Source organism: Schistocerca serialis, chromosome 4 (assembly GCF_023864345.2).
Source record: "Schistocerca serialis cubense isolate TAMUIC-IGC-003099 chromosome 4, iqSchSeri2.2, whole genome shotgun sequence".
Taxonomy (NCBI): domain Eukaryota; kingdom Metazoa; phylum Arthropoda; class Insecta; order Orthoptera; family Acrididae; genus Schistocerca; species Schistocerca serialis.
Genome location: NC_064641.1, coordinates 452,323,578 through 452,344,381, shown reverse-complemented (window position 1 = coordinate 452,344,381; position 20,804 = coordinate 452,323,578). Strand labels below are relative to the sequence as shown.

General features: G+C 37.8%; 1 protein-coding gene across 4 annotated transcripts in view; it reads right to left on the bottom strand.

Annotated features, from left to right (window-relative positions):
• Positions 1-3,781: 3,781 nt before the first annotated feature.
• Positions 3,782-20,804, bottom strand: part of LOC126475094 (fatty acid hydroxylase domain-containing protein 2) — a 183,623-nt gene continuing 166,600 nt past the window's right edge. The window contains exons 8-9 of one of the 4 annotated variants that reach the window (XM_050102668.1): positions 3,986-4,104; positions 3,782-3,896 (exon numbers count right to left, since the gene is read on the bottom strand). In XM_050102668.1, coding sequence (XP_049958625.1) covers positions 4,027-4,104 — 78 coding nt within the window. In that variant the 3' untranslated portion in view covers positions 3,782-3,896; positions 3,986-4,026. Of the gene's footprint in view, positions 3,897-3,985; positions 4,105-6,537; positions 7,381-7,443; positions 8,337-20,804 lie in introns of those variants that run through there. The other 3 variants (XM_050102670.1, XM_050102669.1, XM_050102671.1) reach the window with 3 other exon arrangements.

The following is a 20,804-nucleotide window of genomic DNA, read 5'->3' as shown; positions in this document are numbered from 1 at the left end:
GTGTTTCTGTGCTCCATGCATCAATCCACTATAGGTGATTGGCTGCCTTACCCTTATTATACGTATTGTTCCATCCAGGAATTTCCATTACTGTTAACTGGGAAATTTCTATTTTTAATGCTGTTCCATGTCTCCCAGTCACTAAATGGTCTGGTGATTTTTAGGGTCCATACCACAATCAGAAAAATGGAACCCTTATAGGATCAATTTGTTGTCCGTTTGTTTGACTATTCAAAACACTTTTTCTCAGGAACAGATAGGCGTATCAAGTTGAAGTTTATGACACAGATAAAGATCTATGGTTCCTTGACAAAATAAAAAAAAAAATGTGAAGCTTCTTAGTCAGTGCATTTAAAAAATATGTCCACTTACGAGGGTGGTTTGAAAAGTTCTCAGAAGGGAATAGAAAAAAGTACTTAAATCACTGCATCTTTTTTATTTTTCAATGTAGTCTCCTTGTAGATTAATGCACTTGGTCCAATGATGTTCCAGTGCCTTGATCCCATCTCAAAAATGAGTTTCCTCCAGGCCTGCAAAATAGTGTCAACTCCAGCTACCAATTCTTCGTTTGAAGTGAATCTTTCTTCACCAAGAAAAATTTGCAGTTTTGGGAAGAGATGGAAGTCTGTGGGAGCCATATCAGGTGAATAAGGCAGGTTGGCAACAATTCATACTTTAGTCCATGTAATTTTGCCATGGCGACGGCACGTTTTTGATCCAGCGCTAAGAGTCGCAGCACCCATCTTGCAGATACTTTTTCATTTCTAATTCTTCAGTTAAAATGTGATATACACTTTCACATGACATCTGGCAAGCGTGAGCAATTTCACACACTTTCAACCGGCAATCCTCCATGACCATTTTGTGCACTTTCACAATGATTTCTGGAGTAGTGACACATCTTGGCCGACCACTGCAGGATCATCATGTAGGCTCTCCCAACCAAACTTTAATTCATTTGTCCACTTGGCAACAGTTGAATATGAAGGAACAGAGACCCCCAGTGTATTCTGGAAATTGGCATGAATGTCCTTTGCTTTCATATCTTTCTTTATGAAGTACTTAATCATTGCTCGAATCTTGATTTTTTTCAGTCTTTACAAATTACTATGTGGGAACAACAGAGCCATGTCACCACCACAGCTCTCTTGCAAGACCACTGAGGTGGTACATGTTTACACGCAACAGTCCAATGAATATCACATAAACAACTTTGCACTAGCGCTGACCTCTTGTGGTGATTCTGAGAACTTTTCAAACCACCCTTGTATAATACATATTTCGATATTTGTACACTCGCTCATTAAAAGCTATAGGGTACTTCCCATTGACCTAGAATAATGAAATTTGCCAAGTGCAAGATTTCACACTATAATGAAAGGAAAAAATCTGAAAATTGTAAATTTGTAATTATATCACACAAAAAAATCTGTCATTTGATATCAGATTGTTTGTCTGTCCGTCCGTCTGTTAAGATCGCTTTCTCTCATGAACAGGTACATGAATCAAGCTGCACACTAAGGTATATGTTCTCTTGGCAGTATAATAAAAGTTACCTTCTTAAGTCAATGCAATCAAATGATAAGGCCATTTATGTCGCATATTTTGATAATTGCAAATTTAATCTTTAAAACGCCTAGGATACTTCCCCTTGATCTAGAACCATGAAATTTGGCAAGCTGCAAGGTTTCACTGTACAAGTAAAGGAAAAAAATCTGAAAATTGTGAATATATAATTATATCACATGAAAAAACTGTCATTCGCTATCTGATTGTCTGTCCATCCGTCTCTCAAAGCCCCTTTTCCCTCACGAACAAGTAGATAAATTGAAATTTATGTCACAGATTAAGGTCTATGGTCCGTTGGCAGAATAACAAACATTTGCTTCTAAGTTAATGTAATCAAAGGCTATGGCTAGAGGTCTGCACGGATGCGGATATCCGCGGTATTTGTTACTTGGTGGATAAAATCGCGACCGGCGCGGATATCCGCAGGTCATCTGCGGATAATGAGCAAGGCATCTGCCCAGTACGTATGTTGCAATGTTAGTTGAAAACTTCAAGTCTGTTGACATTCTTGGAATCTTGCAGGGCCCGGGTAGAGCGGATGTCTGTTGTCCTCAGCCCCAGGCTACGACCGACGTAGCTGTACCCAAGAGAGCTGCGCCTAATCCGTTTCCACGACCGTGTCTTTTGCATGGCCTGTGAAGTGCACTCTGGGTGGCAAACCTGCCCACTGTCTACCAGACAGGTGCCCGTTGCAATTTTCCGCTGCCTTCAGTTAGCGCTTCGTAGTGACCGAGTGACAACGTGCATCGTAGCAACTATCAGTGAGAGTTCTTTCCTCAAATGAACACCATATCGATGGATACAATTTCGTGTAAGGTGAAAAAAGGTGATTTTACATTAGTGAAGAAAAACAAATTGAAATTGCCAATTTGGAAAAAATTCGTATATGTATTTGATGGCAACAAAAAGATAAAAGATATAGTGGCTTGTTTTGCATGTAAAAAGGTATATTCCTACACTGGACACAAAAGTGGAACTTCAAATTTATCAAAACATTCATGTGAGGCTGGACAAAGTAGCATAATTACTTATTTAAATACCAAGAGAGACGTGAAAGTTCCTGAAGTTCCGCCAAATTTGAAGACAGCCGTGACAGAAAAACTTATCAATCTTGTCAGCAAAGACATTTCGAAGTTGTGTGTCGATCTCGGTTTCTCGAAACGGCACAGTTTCTTACTGATGTGGGGGCCAAGTACGGTGCAGTGAGTGCTAAGGAACTGCTACCTCATCCAACCACCATATCCAGAAATTTGAAGGAAACGGCCGATCGTCTGCGTGAAACTGTTTCCGCAGAAGTGAAGAATATATTAAGAGATATAGGTGGAGCACTAACTGTCGATTTATGGACTGATTCGTACCGTAAAATAAACTATATGGGAGTGACTGCACATTATGTTAATTATCAAGAAGTGAAACTTGATGATCGAGTGTTGTGCACCAGAAATTTTGAGAGTGAGATTAAAAAAGCAGGAGGAAACATTAAACTTGAATTAATTAAGATACTACGGTAATTTGATTTATTCAGTGCTGTGAATAACATCGTGTTCGTTACGGATAGAGGTCCAAATACAAGAGGCTCTCGTGCTCAGCACAAATTCTTAATACTGTGCTGGAGCACACGACTCAAGGAGACCCGAATGATGAGAAGAGTGACGTGCAGCGACTAATAAATTCCTGTCGAGTTATCACAACTTTCTTTAAAAGATCTGGTCTTCAGAATCGCCATCAGAAGTCGTTGAAAGGAAATATAGACACACGATGGAATAGTAAATTGGATATGTTTGAGTCTATTCATTCACAATGGTTTGAAGTTCTGTCAATTTTGTCAGAGAAAAATCCAGATAATTTGATTGATTCTATAGACAAGAGGATGTTGGAAAATATAATAACCTTTCTGACACCATTTAAAATAGCTTCTTGTAATCTCCAAGCCTCCAAAACACCTACGCTTTATTTATGTGTGTTGTGGAAGTTAAAACTTCTCTCCTTCCTTGAAAAAAAAATGATGGCGACAGCCCATTTCTGATAGATTTAAAGAGTACAGCCACATCTATTTTAATCAGCAAATGGGACATAACAGTAACCCATAAAGTTGCTTATTGATTGGCGACTCCATGGGGTGTCCTGTGCACCACGACCAGATAATGGGTATACTTGGAAGCAGAGACAGCATTGGTCGTACCTTTTTGTTTTTGTTTTATTAACCGCAAAATCGATTTTTGGTCACTTAGTGACCACCTTCAGTGCTGTAATATACAATTTAAATTGGTAGGCACTGGTGTCAACAAGCTTACAGTTTATGTGATCGCTTGCTTCTGATTCAAATTCTGTAAAAGAAAGAATCGGATGAAAAAAATTGTAACTAATTCAGATAAGCCCAAAAAATACAGTGAAGTAAGAGAAGCTGTACAAGTACCTTTTTACTTTGGAAGATTGCTATGCATCGACATGATGTCATCAATCGTCTGTGGCTTCAAAGACGAGCGTCGGTCCTGCATTATTTGTCCCGGAGTAGACCACCTCAATGTGCAAGTCCTACTCGTACCAGGCCAGATTTTCAAAATGAATAATAAAATGCAATTAAACTGATATCACACCTTCTCTTAATATTAAGATATAATAATAAAATCTGAGTGCAATGTAACAAATACGGTTCACAATAGCCAAATCGTAATCATATCATCAAAAATCCTTTGTGACAAGAAATGAATTGTGACATGATAGGTTTAAGCTCAAAAGGAACCAATTCTGAATGTATCAATGTGTTTACCATGTACTTTCTAAAGCTTTGCGCTGACTGTAGTTAGTTTCACGAGTTTCTTTACGGATTTCATTTTAACCCATTCAAAACTAGGCATGATTTTTACATTCCCAATTACTATGAAAAGATACATCAAGTGATTTGTATTTTATACATACTATTTAAAATATGTAATCCAATGACTTTTCATGGGCGGAGAAGGCAGACTTGGTGTATATCAGTGATTGCAATGAAAATGAACAAAATGCTATCTTTGAATTTCTGTAAGTTATTCATTACTTGTTTTTAATCACTCACCCTTACTTGTTCTTTAGAGACAGACACTTATCACTGTCCTGCCTTGGCCACTACCTATGTAAGGATTTGTAACTTTTGTTAACAATAAGTATATTAACATGAAATCGCATAAGTGTGTTTTTTTTTTTTTCAAAGAATGATAATCACCATTTTCATAGCAGATGAATTTTCGTAAGTACATTTTGCAGAGTAACGGCTTGCTGACAAGTAACTGGCAACTTTTTTATATCTCATGCAGACTGCTGCTAACAGCAGCAAATTTTTTCAGAGCCTGCAGTCATTAATTCTCTGCACAGTCTGATGTCTTACTGCGATTAAATTGACATGCTTGTAATAATTATTATTCAGGCGGTCGCAAATTAGAAATTTTGAGCCTGTTATTCCAGCAGCAGACAATGATTTAACATATCTCAATCTCAAAATCACAATATCCATTCTTTTATTCATATAATTCTTCCTCTTGGTCTGAAAGGAAGAGCCATAATTAGCTACTATTTACTCTTATAAAAGACACTTTTGCTTTGCTCTTGCTTCTGTACTTTACACGTACTTATCGTGAGTATCTATTCTGCTTCCCACATTTCAAAATGTATTTATCCCTTCTAGATTCTCTTTCCTGGATGTAACATTTAGTCTTCCGGCATGTAAACCTGTGACACTTTCTTCTTATTTAACAACAAAATCAATAATTGATAAAATTATTTATTACTGAATTATTTAATCAATCTATCCAATTAAATAATTTCTTCTTATTTATGTGCATATCCTAACCTACATTTAGCACAAAACCTAATTCCTGTTCACTTTCTGCTATCACAGCTGTCTCATCAATTACCCATACTGTGCTAACCTTGACAAACAACAGTCTTTTAATCCCCTCATTCCCTTTTCTATGACCAAATAAATATCAGCAATTAACTGTCCTTAACACCTATGCTGGTTTTAACTTTTTACACAAACCTGCCAGTACAGTCTATGCTAACTGGTTTTGAAGGAAGAGTGGGTTTTCAACTCACTCTGGTTTTGATACCACACTGCCTAAAAGAGGGAAAACATTTTATTTCTTACCACATTATAAAATGCCTTTCCATATTTATTGTACCACAATAAACTCCAAATTACAACCTCATTTTCATTTTCATTTTCAAGCTGCTTCTGCATTCCTCATACAGTATACACAATCATTTCACAGTGTGCTTATACAAGACAGTTGGACAACACTGCAGTAAGGAAGTTGCAGAAAAGCATTGGGAGTTTCGTGACTCAGTGTCTCAGACTTTGCTCTGGTTGTTTGCTGTTGCACTACTGTATGTTATGATCAGTATTTTCAAGATTTGTATTTTATACTGATAAACATAGAAGATCGAACTTAAAAACATATTTGTGCTTTAATTGACAACTTGTTTCTCTGCCACTTTGAATAAAAAAAGAAAATCCACCAGGAAAAAAAAATCATCGTGATAATAATAATGGCAGATAATTACACATTTTCTTTCTGTTGTATGACACAATCTTGTGGACATACAATAATTTATTCTTAAAATCTGCATACATGGTAAAAAATTACAGAAATATCACAAGAATATGTTTCACAGCATAAATTACAATTTGATTTTGTTTGAAATAATACTTGGAGAGTAAAAAAAAAGCTTCACGAAGGACATTTATTAATGAAATACTTTAAATATTATCATTTCAACAGGCAGTTAACAAATCCAATAACAAATACCAAAATATGGTTTCTGCAGTTCTCGGTAGTGGATCATATTGAAGGTGAGTAATACTTAACATTCTTCTTCAGCATGGAAGTGGCTTAAACTTCTAAATTTATGGAGATTGTCACTCAGAAAATTAACTGTATGAACGATTTTATTGCTCAAATAGTGATTACCCATTTTTTCCTACAGAGAAAAAAAAGTGTTAGCAAAGGATTCAACACAATCCACAGGAAATGTAATTGTTTCAAACAAGCTTAATCTTCTCATTTTTGTAAATTTGATGACATTGTGGCTTGTGTATGTTGCAGAATATGCAGGAACACATTAAATAATAGAAATTTAGGGCCTACAATTAGGTCATAAGATTAAGCATACAGTATTACAAAATAACAAAAACTGTGTTGAGTTCTTACAACAAAGTAAATCACTGCACCCAATCGCTTCAGAGAGTGAAAAGATAATTATTCTAATACTTTCACAGCACCCAAACAGATTTTATAAGGTTGCAACCTGTTACATAATTTGCCTCCAATTTCTTTTCAAGTTCTTCAATCATCTCTTTACATTTTAAGTTTATTATTCATATCACACAGATTTTTGATAGAAAATTAAATTCAGGAACAGAGACAAACGTTTTACAAATGTTATCTTTATTATTGCATTGTGTGACCCCTAAAGACTACCAAACATCTGCTGACATAATATGAAATAAATTCAAAACAATCAAATTAGAAAGTACTCCATATAAGACATACTCATCGTGTATGTCAACATAGCTGTATTGATCAGAATTCTTTATACACATATTTAATATTACAGGAAACATAAGCACTGTGGACAGACTGGTTACTTACAGATCATTGCATATAACAAAATACAGTTTTTGTATATAAAAAATTACAATGAAAGCTTTCTCACACTGTAATACAGAAAGAAATGTTAACAACATAAATATTCTGGAAATTAAATATTTGTATACTCCTTTCTTTCAATATCTGTTTTGCAGCCATCTTGCTTCAGCTTCCCTGATGTAAGCTAAAAGCAAAAACAAAATTGAAGAACAAGTAAATTGGAGTTTAGATTCCAGTTATTACTAAACCATAAAGTTAACAATGTGTTGTTTATGAGAGTACCACTGTAAATAATAATCTCTGGATAAAATGGTAAGAAGGAAAAATAATGATGGGACAAAGGATTCAGCAGACCATCTACTCTTCTGAAAACTTGTCTTAACAGGCAGTTGAAATTTCTAAAACCTCAAGGCTCTAGTCATGAGTAGAGCTCCCTTGCAAAGTAACCACAAACTTTATAAGTGTTGTAGAATGTATTTCAAGTTCAGGTACAATATCCTACTGGGAAAAAAATTCTCAATGGCAGCTGGCAGGGATTTTGAAAATTCAAAAACCCCAATCATGCAAAATGTCATCTAGTACTCTTCGCATAAAGTGCTAAGAGATATGGATAGGAGTAAACAGATGAATGTAGTGGTGTGGCTTTTCAAAAAGCATTCTTCTAAATACTACCCCAATACACAATAAAAAAATAATAGCTTATAGACTATCTTGTTGTTGACCTCCACTTCTCTGATGGCTCTGCCATGGCAAATAAACACCAACAATGCCTACATTTTGATAGATGCCATGTCTGAATAGTGAAAATATCATCTGTAAAATCCATACACACCTACATCAATACTCTACAAACCACTGTAAAGTGCATGGCAGTGGGTACTTCACACTGTACCATGCAATATAGCGTCTTGCTGCATCAGTGTATGGGGCTTGGCAGGAATGACTGCTGAAATGCATTGGTGCATGTAGTATATCATTCAGTCTTGTCTTCACAGTCCCAGTGGGAGTGCTGCATACAAGGCTGTAGTACATTTCTAGGTTCCTCACTTTATATTGGTTCTTGAAAGTCTGTAGCTGGACTTTTGAGGTATAATTTGCATCTAACTTATAGCATCAGCCACTTCAGATTCTTCAGTATTTCTGTTGACAAAGAAACCTGTGATCACTCATGCTGTCCTCCTCTGTATATGTTTAGCATCCTTTGTTATGTGGTATAGCTCCCTCACATATGAACAATAAACTGAGCCAAAAGACAAAGGTCTGCCACCTGCTTTACCTATGACTGAGTCTATCAAATTGTTCAATTTCATAACCCCACAAACTGTTAGGCCTAGACCTAGTTGTTTGTACAAACTGACTGATTCCTATTGTGACTCACTGAGATTGTCATTATAGGATATTATACTTCTGCATTTTGTGATGTGTACACTTTTGCAATTTGGAACATTTTTAAAACAAGGTGTCAATCTTATTAAGATCTAACTGCATATTTATGTTGCTTTCTTAGGATAGTACTTCATTTAAGACTGCAAAAAGTCAACTGCAAAAAGTCAGTGGTCACAATTAACATTGTCCTCAGCCATGTCTGAAATTATATATGTCAATGACTTTCCATCCAAGATAAAGTGATACGAAGAAATTTTCAATCCAGTACGATTCCTATATGATAGTACTTTCATTTTTAACTGTTGGTGTGATGCTCAGTCAAATGCTTTTTGGAAGTGGAAAAAGGATATATCTTTCTGATTGCCCTGATCCAAGACTTTCAGGATGTCACCTGATAAAAATGGAAATCGAGTCTCAGACAATCAATGTTTTCATAATCCGTGCTCATTGGCATGGAGGAGGTCATTCTGCTTCAGTAACCACATTCTGCTTGAACTCAACAAAACTGACAATTCTGTATAGAACTCGAGAGGAATTTCATTTAGCCCTGTGATCTTGTTCAGTATTAATGATTTCAGCTGTTTCTCAATGACACTGATACTAGTATCTACACCACTCACCTCTGTAATAATGTTCGAATCAAATTGAGGTAGTACTTATGCATCTTCCGTTGCAAAGAAACATTTGGAAATGGAGTACATAAATTCTGCTTATGTAATGCTACTCTGAGTTTCCATTCTTGGGTACAGACTAGTAGCAGCACACATACAGGCACTGTGGAACTGCAGCATTCCCTATTTCCACTTGATATGATCGAGAACATGTTATGTAATTCATTTTTTCTTCAATTCTTTCTTTATATTTACACAATATATAATCCTCAAGCTTAATGCCAGTAGACATCGCCAAGTTTATGGAAAAGATACAAAAGGAACTGTGCGCTTCACAGTTTCGCAGGACGGTGTCTGGCCATAGTGGCCATGTGCACATAAGAAGATGCACATGAGGCTGTGAAAAGAGTCAGCACACTGTCACTCCCACAGTGCCAACTGCCAACTCTGGTGTTATGGAGGGAACTTTTGTTTTTAAATTTCATACATGATGTGCTTAAAAATAATATACAGTATTCTTGAATGTGATAAAACTGTAGAATTAGATTATTATCCAGCTTCCAGTTATTCTATTTGATTCATTTTCCAGTTTCTTTTATTTTAGAGAGAATGGACTTTCATCGCCAAGAAATAAGATCTTCGACTATAAGTGAATTTCAACAGCTCAAGTTTCTACAGCTTTCTCTCCATGAGAAGGTTACAATTAAGAAACGAGTCATTCAACACTTGATATTCTAATATGTCAGCCATGGATGAGCAATTCGTAGCTGCCAGCAGAAAAGTTGACTTTGTGGCTGTGAAGTAAAAAATGCACTGTTTTGATCTCTGTGTTTCCTGTTTGGAGATGACTTAAAGAGGGCAGAAGACAGTTTCAGAAATATAAACAAAATGAAAGAAAAATATTAAGAACTTCTTAGCAATTCACAGAGTGTCAGTCAATGAGCATAATGTACAGGTTATAAAGAACTATGAAATGTTCTCCAAACTAAGACTGTATTTTCTTTTGTGAACGCCTAGCAACTCTCTGACATGGACGTGATGAAAAAGATGATCCACACATCCAGCAGTATTTATACGATTAGTAAATTTTATGCATAAATCAGATTTCAGTTTAAAGAACCAATTACAAACTAGTTAAGTCTTTGAAGGTGTTTCTAAGACTATTCAAGATTAGATGCTCAACTCCTTGCTATAAATATACCACGAGGAGGATGGATTTCAGAAGCTTCTTTTACAGCTCTCATCGCTACTGACACAGCAGATGTTTCAGAATGCTCTCAAACCGTTCTTTTTCTACAGTACGTATTGAATGGAGAAATACTGGAGCCATTTTAGAGATTCTTTATTCCACAAAATCAAACTGTAGATGGCATATCAAAATGTATTTTACAGCAACTGGACATATTCCTGACAATGCAAATGTCGTGAAAGGTAACAAAGCAGGAGTTCAAGAAAAATTGAATGCAGTTTACAGTAATGTGCATTTCATTCACTGTTATGCACATCAACTTACTCTAACAATGAGTAATGCAGCAAGTATTACACAAAACGCAAGAACATTTTTCTCTAACACTCTGACGGTTCTATTCCAACAGTTTTTTCAACATCACTGCAATGTGTGTCCATTCTCAAGAAGGGTACGGACACAAGCATTCTGCCCCATTCCTCTACAAAGTGGAACTTCAACATACAAAACATAAACACAGTTCCTTAAAATTTGTGACCTTTATATAACTGCCTTACGGAAATTCAGTCAACATTAAATGCAGATCAAGCCACTGCAGAAGAAACATGAATTTTAAAATACCAGAACGATGACAATTTCAAGTTCTAGTTAGAGCTTTTTCATCAAATTACACCTCATGCAGAAATAAATCTGATATTTTAGAATTAAGAAACTTAATGTACTGTGAGAAACAATCACAAGCACTCAGGGCAGAAGATTAAGAAACATGTGACTGAATATGCATTGATATAAGGGGCAGGCATTTTCCATTAAGCACTTAATAGCTGCTGGATTGTTCAACAAGAAAGCTTCACTGGTTTTAAAAATGAAGCAGAGGAGCTGGTATTGGTAACTGAAAGATTTCTCATGACTGACAAAGAAAAGCTTGAAACTGAAATAAAAGTATTCTACTCTCAGTCTGATGTTTCATAATCACCATCATCAGTTATCTGCTATATTAGCAGGTCCTTTGCCTCTCCATTTTCTGCGATCCATTGCTTCCTTCTTAAGGCTGCTGTATGTTGTGCCGTCCATCATGTCATCCAGTATCTGGAATCTCTTCCTTCCTCGCTTCCTTTTCCCTTCTACATAACCTTCTAAAACTGTTTTTATCAGTCCGTCATTCTTTCTTAATATATGCCCAATCCAATTTCTTTTTATTCTCTTTATTACATCTAGTAACTGTCTTTTCTCTCCCACTCTTCAAAGTACCTCTTCATTTTTTACTCTGTCCATCCAACTTATTCTTTCCATCTTCCGCCATGTCCAGATCTCAAAAGCCTCCAGCCTTTCTCTGTCTTTTTTCCTCATAGTCCATGTTTCAGCGCCATATAGAAGAACACTCCATACAAGACATTTTATGAGTCTCTTTCTGAGTTCTCTGTCCAGACCGCTGCAGAAGATTCTCCTTTTCTTATAAAACGCCTCTTTTGCCATTGCTATCCTTGTTTTAATTTCTGTGGTGCACTTCCAGTCAGTGTCTATCCTGCTTCCAAGATACTTAAAATTTTGCACCTGTTCTAGTGTTTCTCCATTCAGCACAATTTTTATTTCCTTATTTCCTCCTATTGCCAATACTATTGTTTTATTTGTGTTAATTTTCATTCCATATTTTTTTCCGTTAGTTGCAATGGTGTCCACCAAATCCTGTAATTCTTTTTCCCCTGTGGCTAGAAGGACCATGTCATCAGCAAATCTCAAGCACCCTACTCTTCATCCTCCAATTTCTACTCCTTTGTCATCTAATGAGTATTGGTCAATAATATTTTCCAAGTACAGGTTGAAAAGAGTAGTCTGATCCAGTTTGTAGTCTGATCCAGTTTGTACTTTCTCCTCTCACTTTAACTGAAACTTTTTGATTAAGGTATAATGAGTTTATAAGTCTTCTGGTTTTCCAGTCCACTCTCTTTTCCCTCATAATAGTCGGCAGCTTGTCCCAGACCACATTGTCAAATGCCTTTTCTAAATCGATGAAGCACATATGCAGGTCTCTTCCTTTTTCAATAAACCTTTCTCCCAAGATTCGTAGGAGCCCTATTGCATCTCTGGTGCCCGTATTCCGTCTAAAGCCAAACTGCTCCTCGCCGAGATTCTCCTCTATTACTTTTTCAAGTCTTTTATTAATTATTCTTAACATCACTTTGGCTGCATGTGAAATGAGGCTGATTGTCCTGTGCTCGCTGCATTTCTTGGTTCCTTGTTTTTTCGGTAATGGAATAATTACTGTTGTCAAAAAGTCCTCAGGCCATTCACCACTGTCATATATTTTATTACATAACTTCAATATTTCTCTTATTCCATTGTGGTTCAAGTATTTTAGTATTTCTCCCGGTATTGTATCTGTACCTACTGCTTTGCCATTTTTCATTGCAGCAATGGCAGACTTTACTTCTTCCATTATGATGGTCGGTCCTTTCTCTTCATCACTTACACTGTTGTGAGATTCAAGTTCCAGAGTTTCTGGTTTGCTATTTGTGTCATATAGCTCTTTTATATATTCTTCCCATCTCTGGAGGACATCGTCACAGTCTTTGTACACTACCTCTTCGTCTTTACTCAAAATTTCCATAGTAGCACTTCCTGCTCTGTTTTGTTCCCATGTCATATCTTTACTCTATTGTATAGTAAGTCGTATCTTCCCTTCCTGTCCAGTTCTTCAATTTCATCACATTCCTCTTTTAGCCATTTTTTCCTAGCCTGCTCTGTTTCTCTTCGCAGTTCGTTATTTAACCTTCAGTATATCTTTCTTGCATCTTCAGTGTTCTTGTTTTTCAATTTTCTTCTCTCCTCAATCTTGGAAATCATTTCTTGTGTGACCCATGGTTTTTTTGACCTTTTCCCTTTTACATACCCTATATTTTGCTGTTCTGCTTTAATGATTCCTTCTTTCAGCATATTCCAGTACTCGTTGGCATTATCACGTGCTTCTTTGTCTCTTAATGTGTTTAGAAAATCCCGAGACAGCATTTCTGTAATTTGTTCTTTGTTGGACCTTATCTTCTCTAGATCCCACTTCTTCACCATTGTCGCCTTTTTCAGTTTTTTCATTCCTATTTCTATTTCTGCCATAAGTAAGTTGTGGTCACTATTAATATCTGCACCTGGTAATGTGTGCACCTTCTTGATTCCATTCCTGTATCTTTCTTCTACCAGTATAAAATCGATTTGGCTTCTGTATTTATCCCCTGGTGATTTCCAAGTGTAGAGCCTCCTCTTATGGTTCATGAACCATGTGTTTGCCGCTATCAGCTGCCTTTCCCTGCAGAAGTCAATTAACCATTCACCTCTGTCATTTCTCTTTCCAAGACCATGACTGCCTACTATGTTTCCCTCTTTCCCTTCTCCCACAATGGCGTTCCAGTCTCCCATTACTATTTTGCAGCATTTTTTATTTTCGTCCATTATTCTCTCTATTACATTGTACGTTTCCTCTACAATTTGGTCATCATGTTCTGAAGTTGGCATATACACCTGGACAATCAGTAAATCTTTTTGTGCTCCTTTCAGCCTTACACCAATAACCCGGTCATTTGCATAGTCTACATATTCCACACATTTAGCCAATTCCCTTGCCATAATCATTCCTACTCCATTAATTCCTTTTACTTCTCCTCCTGAGTAGTAGAATACATATTCATCTGACTGCAACTCTCCATGTCCATTCCAGCTTACCTCAGCAACTCCTACGAGGTCCATATGATTCTTTCCCATCTCTCTTTTAAGGTTTTCTAGTTTTCCTGCTTGTAGCAGAGTTCTGACATTCCAGGTACCAATTCTCGTTTTGATTTTTTGCCTCCTTTCAAGTTGTCTCCCCCGGAGATCCGAATGGGGGACTATTTTAACTCCGGACACTGATTTAACATGAGAGGAAGCCATTTTTTGTGCATAAAATGGAGACTGCATTATGCAGGGAAGATAATCTGCGGTGGTATTCCGTTGCCTTCCGCAGTTCTGGAGGCCGCCCCTAACATGGGACACAGACGCCTTTTGCAGCTGCCCACTCCGGGTCAAACGCTGCATGAGAAGTATAGGTTGGAAAATGAAAGACCCCTAGCCCTCAAAACCTAATAGCGTCAGGGTCGGAAAAGAACAAGAGCTGGCCGAGGGTGGCCAGATAGGAAAGATAAAAGTGAGGAGCCTGGCATAAGTAAGTGGAAGCAATGCCAGGACTCAGCTCAGGGCCCCGTGGTCGCCAGCCACGTATCACTAGGTGTGACTCCCTGAGGCGATACCGTAAATTAAGTGAACTGCCAAAATGTAACTTGGAAAATAATCTAGACGATGTTCTTAGTGAAACAGATAAAAATCCTCTTGGCATTTCCCATGATAAAAACTTTTCAGAAAGATGTAATGTGCTTGCAGTACTTTAAATGGAGAAAAAGTTTTTCACTTGTCATCCAGAGATCAAGGAAAAAATTACTGAGCTTTTTGCGCAAATTAAAACTAGAAAGATGGATTTCATTTTTAATGAATAGGTCAAGCTTGAACTGTAACAATTTAGACTACAGTAAGTAAAAAATGTTTGACCTTGTCTTTTACAATTTTATTAAGTTTCTGAATAAACTTTCTTTTTATACGAGTTTGTTTTCTTTTACATAATTTTAAAACAAAGGCTGAAAAGAGTAACACCCCCTCTAATTTTAGCTAAGAGGTAAATTTGGTATGACCTACAGCCTTTCTGTATGACAAGAATTTCTTTGGATATTGTGATAGGTTTTCCCATTATGGTATAGTAGTTGCATTGCTCTTCTCACAGCCAAACATATTTCATTTAGTACCTCTCTATCTATAGTCATGTCCTTCATTATACACCTATTGTGCAGCAGTCACTACTTCTTTACACATTTCATTATAGAGATTGTATAACATGGAGGGTCCCTCTAATCAAGAACTGTTCTAGTACATGCATATCTATACAATGCTTGGTCAACTACTCTTCTAAACTTGAGCCACAGTTCCTCTGTGTGATCATCCATTGAGCCAAATGTTCTGAGTTCTTCCTTGGGATAAGATATTACTAGCCCTTTACCTACTTTACTCTCTTTCTCCTTTCTTATAAGCGTTCCACAGAAAGTAATGCAACACATTTTTTTTCTCAGCCAAAAACAATGGTAAGAATACAAACCTTTATTTGGCATTACATGAAGTTTCTGGAGTGTGCATGCGAATGTTCCATTTCCTCCGACAGATAGAATGTTTCAATATGGTGTCTGTAAGTGTTGTACTCTACAAGCAGCATGTCGTCATTGAATTTCTCACTGCAGAGAAAGAACTCCGTCAGGAAGTTTAACAAAAATTTTTGTGCAGTTTATGGAGCATCTGCAGTCAAGAGAAGTATAGTTCATTGCTGGGCGCAGAGGCTGAGGCCATTAAGAGGAGGTGGTTCCGCAGAGCTCCAAGATTCGCAGCATTCAGGGAGGTCATCCACAGCTGTTGGACCTGGCACAAAGCAGTTTGCTGAAGTGCTCATTCATGAGGACAGAGACATAATGACTCAGCAGTTGGTGCTGAAGCTGTCAATCAAGCAAAGATAGTGCGGATGTTTCATGACCAGAATAAGGAGCGATACGATATGGCATAAACAACATCATGCCTTGCTGGAAGAAGGCCATAGAATGAGACAAGGATTGCATGTAAAAAGAGGAAGTGTAGAAGAAACCTCATTCTTTCTTCTCTATGCATTTCACTGTGTTCAATAAATAATGGTTGAAGAAAAAAAATGTGGTTACTTTCAGAGCAACTCTCATATACTGCTGGAGGACTTCACAGGCACAACTCCCAAACTTTGAATGCTAACAGATCTCTGTGCAATATCAGAATGTGACCATGCTAATCCACCCACACCAAACTGGAAGAAGGAAAAAAAAATGCAATACCCACCCTTTTTTTTTTACACAATAGCACTACAGGCTTGTGTGATAGACTCCCGTGCAAGTCCTTTATCATGCTTATGCTCATCACATGTTGCCTTGTTACTCTTTACACTCTATTAGAGCAGAGTGAACATAGGCACTTATAGTACATCTGAGAGTTGGGGGAGGGGTGGGGGGTGGGGGGGGGGGGGGGGGTAAAATAGACTAGTGGCCATTTGAAAATCCAGACATCATAGTAACTGTCAATACACATTATGGAGTTATAACAAGAGAAAATCTCAATCAAGAGATTAATTTGATAAGAAGAACCATATAGACTGTACAGACAGAATAATAATAAACTACAACTACAGGCACCAGAACACACAATTAATTACAATACATTAATATTATAGTCTTTAAAATTACTTGATAGTTGACGTCTGTCACTTGCCACTATGGTGTTGCCACGTGGCCACCGCCTACTGTTCGGTTATAGGTAACACACAAACACGACAAATCACTTCACAAATGTTATTAATGTGTAACATGGAGCAATGGTGGAAGTGGCCACCGCACGGCATGTCGGAAATGAGAGATGCTCTATCGACAGCTGATTTTAAATGACCAATAACTGAACTGCAGCAGCAGACGTGTTTTAGACTGAATTTAAACTCATGTCCTAAGCTAACCACAGCCTCGTGATGTGTAGTGTATCCAAGAAACCAGTGTTCAACAGTTTGTGGCAGAACTAAAATCATGAGCACTTTGTTCACAGCTATTAAAGCTAACCTCTATGAGCAAACTGAAGACCAAAGAAGTTCAGTTTCAGTGCTAAAAGCAACTTACTTTCTCGCTATCATTGGTTACCAGAAACTATCCTCTCATGGGCAGCTCAAGCTGCTGTATTACCACAACCATTGAGAGGTCCTCGTTGGCACCTGGGTGCACTTTATAGACAACACAGGTAAATTTCAGACAAAAGAAGAATGATAGGCAGAAAAATAAGAGAATATAAAAAAAAGTCAATGCAATGATGAAAAGGACATGGCAGAGCATCAGAAATAAAAAGTTACATTTAAACAAATTAACTGAATAGAAATGATAAACTCTTTTGATTAGATTTAGAAATTTAAAAAAATTATAGTAGTTTGCGAGATACAAAACTTACAACCTTCAGCCCTGCAGGTTAATACGCTAACCATTACACTAAACTACAACACTGAGTTAAGTTGCTGTATGTCTGACAGTGACCACCCAATCGCAATGATGAACTGCACCCTTCAAAAACTTGGTTTCACTCTATGTTGTGTGAAGCTTATCTAATGTTAAGATGATCTCTGCGAATATCATAACCACACATGTGATGATGAATTGCATCTTACATCTTGCATCTTGCATCCATGATTCAGGATCCAAACACATCGAGAAAGAATGCCAGGCAAGGAATTGGAATTAAACTGACCAATTGTTGTGGCACTTTGGCAATAGTGAATGGTTCAGGCGTGACACTGAGCACTCTGATTAAAGGAAACCAGCTCCAATGCAAAGTGTCCACTATCAAGTAATTTTTATCAGACTATAGTCTAAGTGCAACTTTTGTTTCAGAAACAGTGAATCACACAAATGAATGACCTCATTTGAAATTCCAAGTACTCAGCCATCAAATGACAGCCTTATAATGGGAATTGTTTGTAGCCTTTGAGTAAATGCCAAAAATGACTAAATTACTCTAATCAGTTCATTATACAAGGGGCGTCTGAAACGTCCGTGCAAAGACCGAGAGATGGCACCACCGGCATGTATCGAGGTCATGTTTAGTTAGTAGCACCTTTGGAAAGAATGCACACCAAGTTTCAGCCATATTGGTCTATTTCTTTGTGTTTGGCATTCATGTGAATCAAGGAAATCAAGTGATTGTCAAAAAATGTACGAAAAAGAATTTTGTGTGGTGATTAAAAATTACTTTATGAAAGGCAAAACACCTTCGATTAGAACAGTTTATAAGTGTTTTCAAAATTTTCGGCATGGCCATATGGGCACAAGAGATGCTGAATGTTCTGGACACCCTGTGGAGGTTACAACTTCATAAATCATTGATAAAATCCATGACATGGTGATAGATGACAGAAGAGTTAAGGTGTGTGAGATTGCTAGTGCTGTGGGCATCTCGAATGAATGGGTACATAATACTTTGCATAAACATTTGGACATTAGAAAGCTATCCGCAAGATGGGTTCTGCGATTGCTCATGCTTGACCAAAAATGGAATCATGTGAAGTGTTACAAGGACGGTTTGCAGCTGTTCTGGAAGAATCCGGAGGACTTTAAGTGTCGTTTCTTCACTGTGGATGAAACAGGGATACATTACTATACTCCTGAAACCAAACAACAATCTACACAATTGGTTACCAAGGGAGAATCTGCACCAAAAAAGGCGAGGACCATTCCTTTGGCCGGAAAGGTTATGGTGACTGTCTTTTGGGATTTGCAAGGGATAATCCTCATCAACTATCTGGAAAATGGTAAATGCATTTACTTTATGAAAGGCGAAACATCTCAGGAGTCTAAAGAGAAGCTTGATAAATGTTACGGTGACTCTGCACGTTCGATTAGAACAGTTTATATTATTCATCGTTATTGGACCGTATCAAAACCGAGCTGCAAGAAAAATGCCAGCAATTGGACTACAAAGAAGTCCTTTTCCATCAAGACAATGCACCAGCACACACCTCAGTAGTTGTGGTCACAAAATTAATGGAAATAGGATTCCAATTCAATTCACATCCCCCCTATTCTCCAGACTTGGCTCCCTCGGACTACTATTTGTTCCCCAATTTGAAGAAATGGCTGGCGAGACAAAGATTTTATTCAAATGAGGGGGTGATTGCAGCAACTAATAGCTATTTTGCACACTTGGACAATTCCTATTACTTGGAAGGGATCAACAAATTAGAACAGTGTTGGACGAAGTGTATACGTCCAAAAGGAGACTATGTCAAAAAATAAAAAAGGTTTCCTCCAAACACGTAAGTAGTGTTTATTTTTGCACGGACTTTTCAAACACCCCTCGTAGATATATTCGATGCTGAACAGAAAATGATATGACAGCTTACAATAAATACTTAACTATAAGCATCATCTCTTTAAAATAGATCACTATTAGCTGTGAAATCTTTAGATGTAGGCACATTTTGTTATACACAAGTATAAATGTTTGTTTACCAATTAAAAGATGCAATGAAGCACAATAATGTTGAGACGAAAGTATAGATCAACACATTACATTAATGTTAGCTTTACATTTGTGTTATTTGATTCTTTTACATCTTTCATGTGTTTGGGAAGCATGTTTTATTAATTAAATGATTTCAATCAAATACTGAAATAAACATGTGATATATGGTATTACAGTAATCAGCTGCACAGTGGCCATACAACAATGTCATCGGATCTTAAATTAAAACCCTTATTACAAGCTGATACATGTACCTGTAAGGCGCTAACAGCCTTTGAACATTAAACACGAGGAGGTTGGCCTTGGGTATCTAAACAGAATCATTAAATATCTTAAAGAGCAGATGATGTGCATCATACAGCACAGCCCCTTTGTTTCCTGAAATCACAGTGTGGTTATCTAGCTGATAAGTAAGGTCATGAGGTTGATGATAGCAAACTTAAATTTTCACTGACAGCAGTGAACTGTTGCACTAGTATTAGTCTTAGTTGTAGGAAAGAGAATTTTGTTAAAAATTCAGTAAAGGCGCGGGTGGGCGATGAAGTCTGGGGCCGCTGGCAGTGTGTGGTAATAGTCGGCAGCCAGTATGCCAGGCAGAGCAAACATGGCGCAGAGCTGCAATGACGCATTGCACGTACGATTTGTTTGGAGTGGAGCAACAGCGAGGCAGGGAACTGCAGCATTGCTTTAAGTTATTGCGATGTATGAGGCAAGGCAGTAGGCCAGAGCCGGGAGTGGCGATGTGAAAGTGGCTGACGTATGGGAATTTACCCCTGCAATAGTTTCTGTCTCTCTCTGACACTATGTCAGAAGCGAGGGGAAAAGCAATATAAATAGTCAGGCACTTTTAGCTGGAGAGGTGTGTCAGGTCAGTCGAGAGTCAGGTCAGACCTGTGCTGGTCTACGCTTATAGGGGCCAGTCTGGTAGCGACGTTGTAAATATTCTGAGTAAACCTGTACTTTGTTTCTATTTACTTGTTTGGGCTGTATTCCGCCTCCAGGGACACAACACTGGGGCGGGACAGAACGGCAGCCGGGTACTTGGAGACTGCACAGTCTGCCTGAAGGAGGGCAGTGACAGCGATCTGCAGCGGGTCCAGGACGGGCCACGTTCGCTTCCCACCTGGCGTACCAGGGTACAAGCGAGGCATATGCTGTGGGAGGCACAGCAACGCTGAAACAGCATTAGGGACGGTGGCAGGTGTTGCCATCCGGTAAGCACTACTAGTGGCAAGTTGCGGCACGGCATCCATGAGGGTGCGGGTTCGAGTCTGGTCCTGTCCTGGGAGCAGCAGC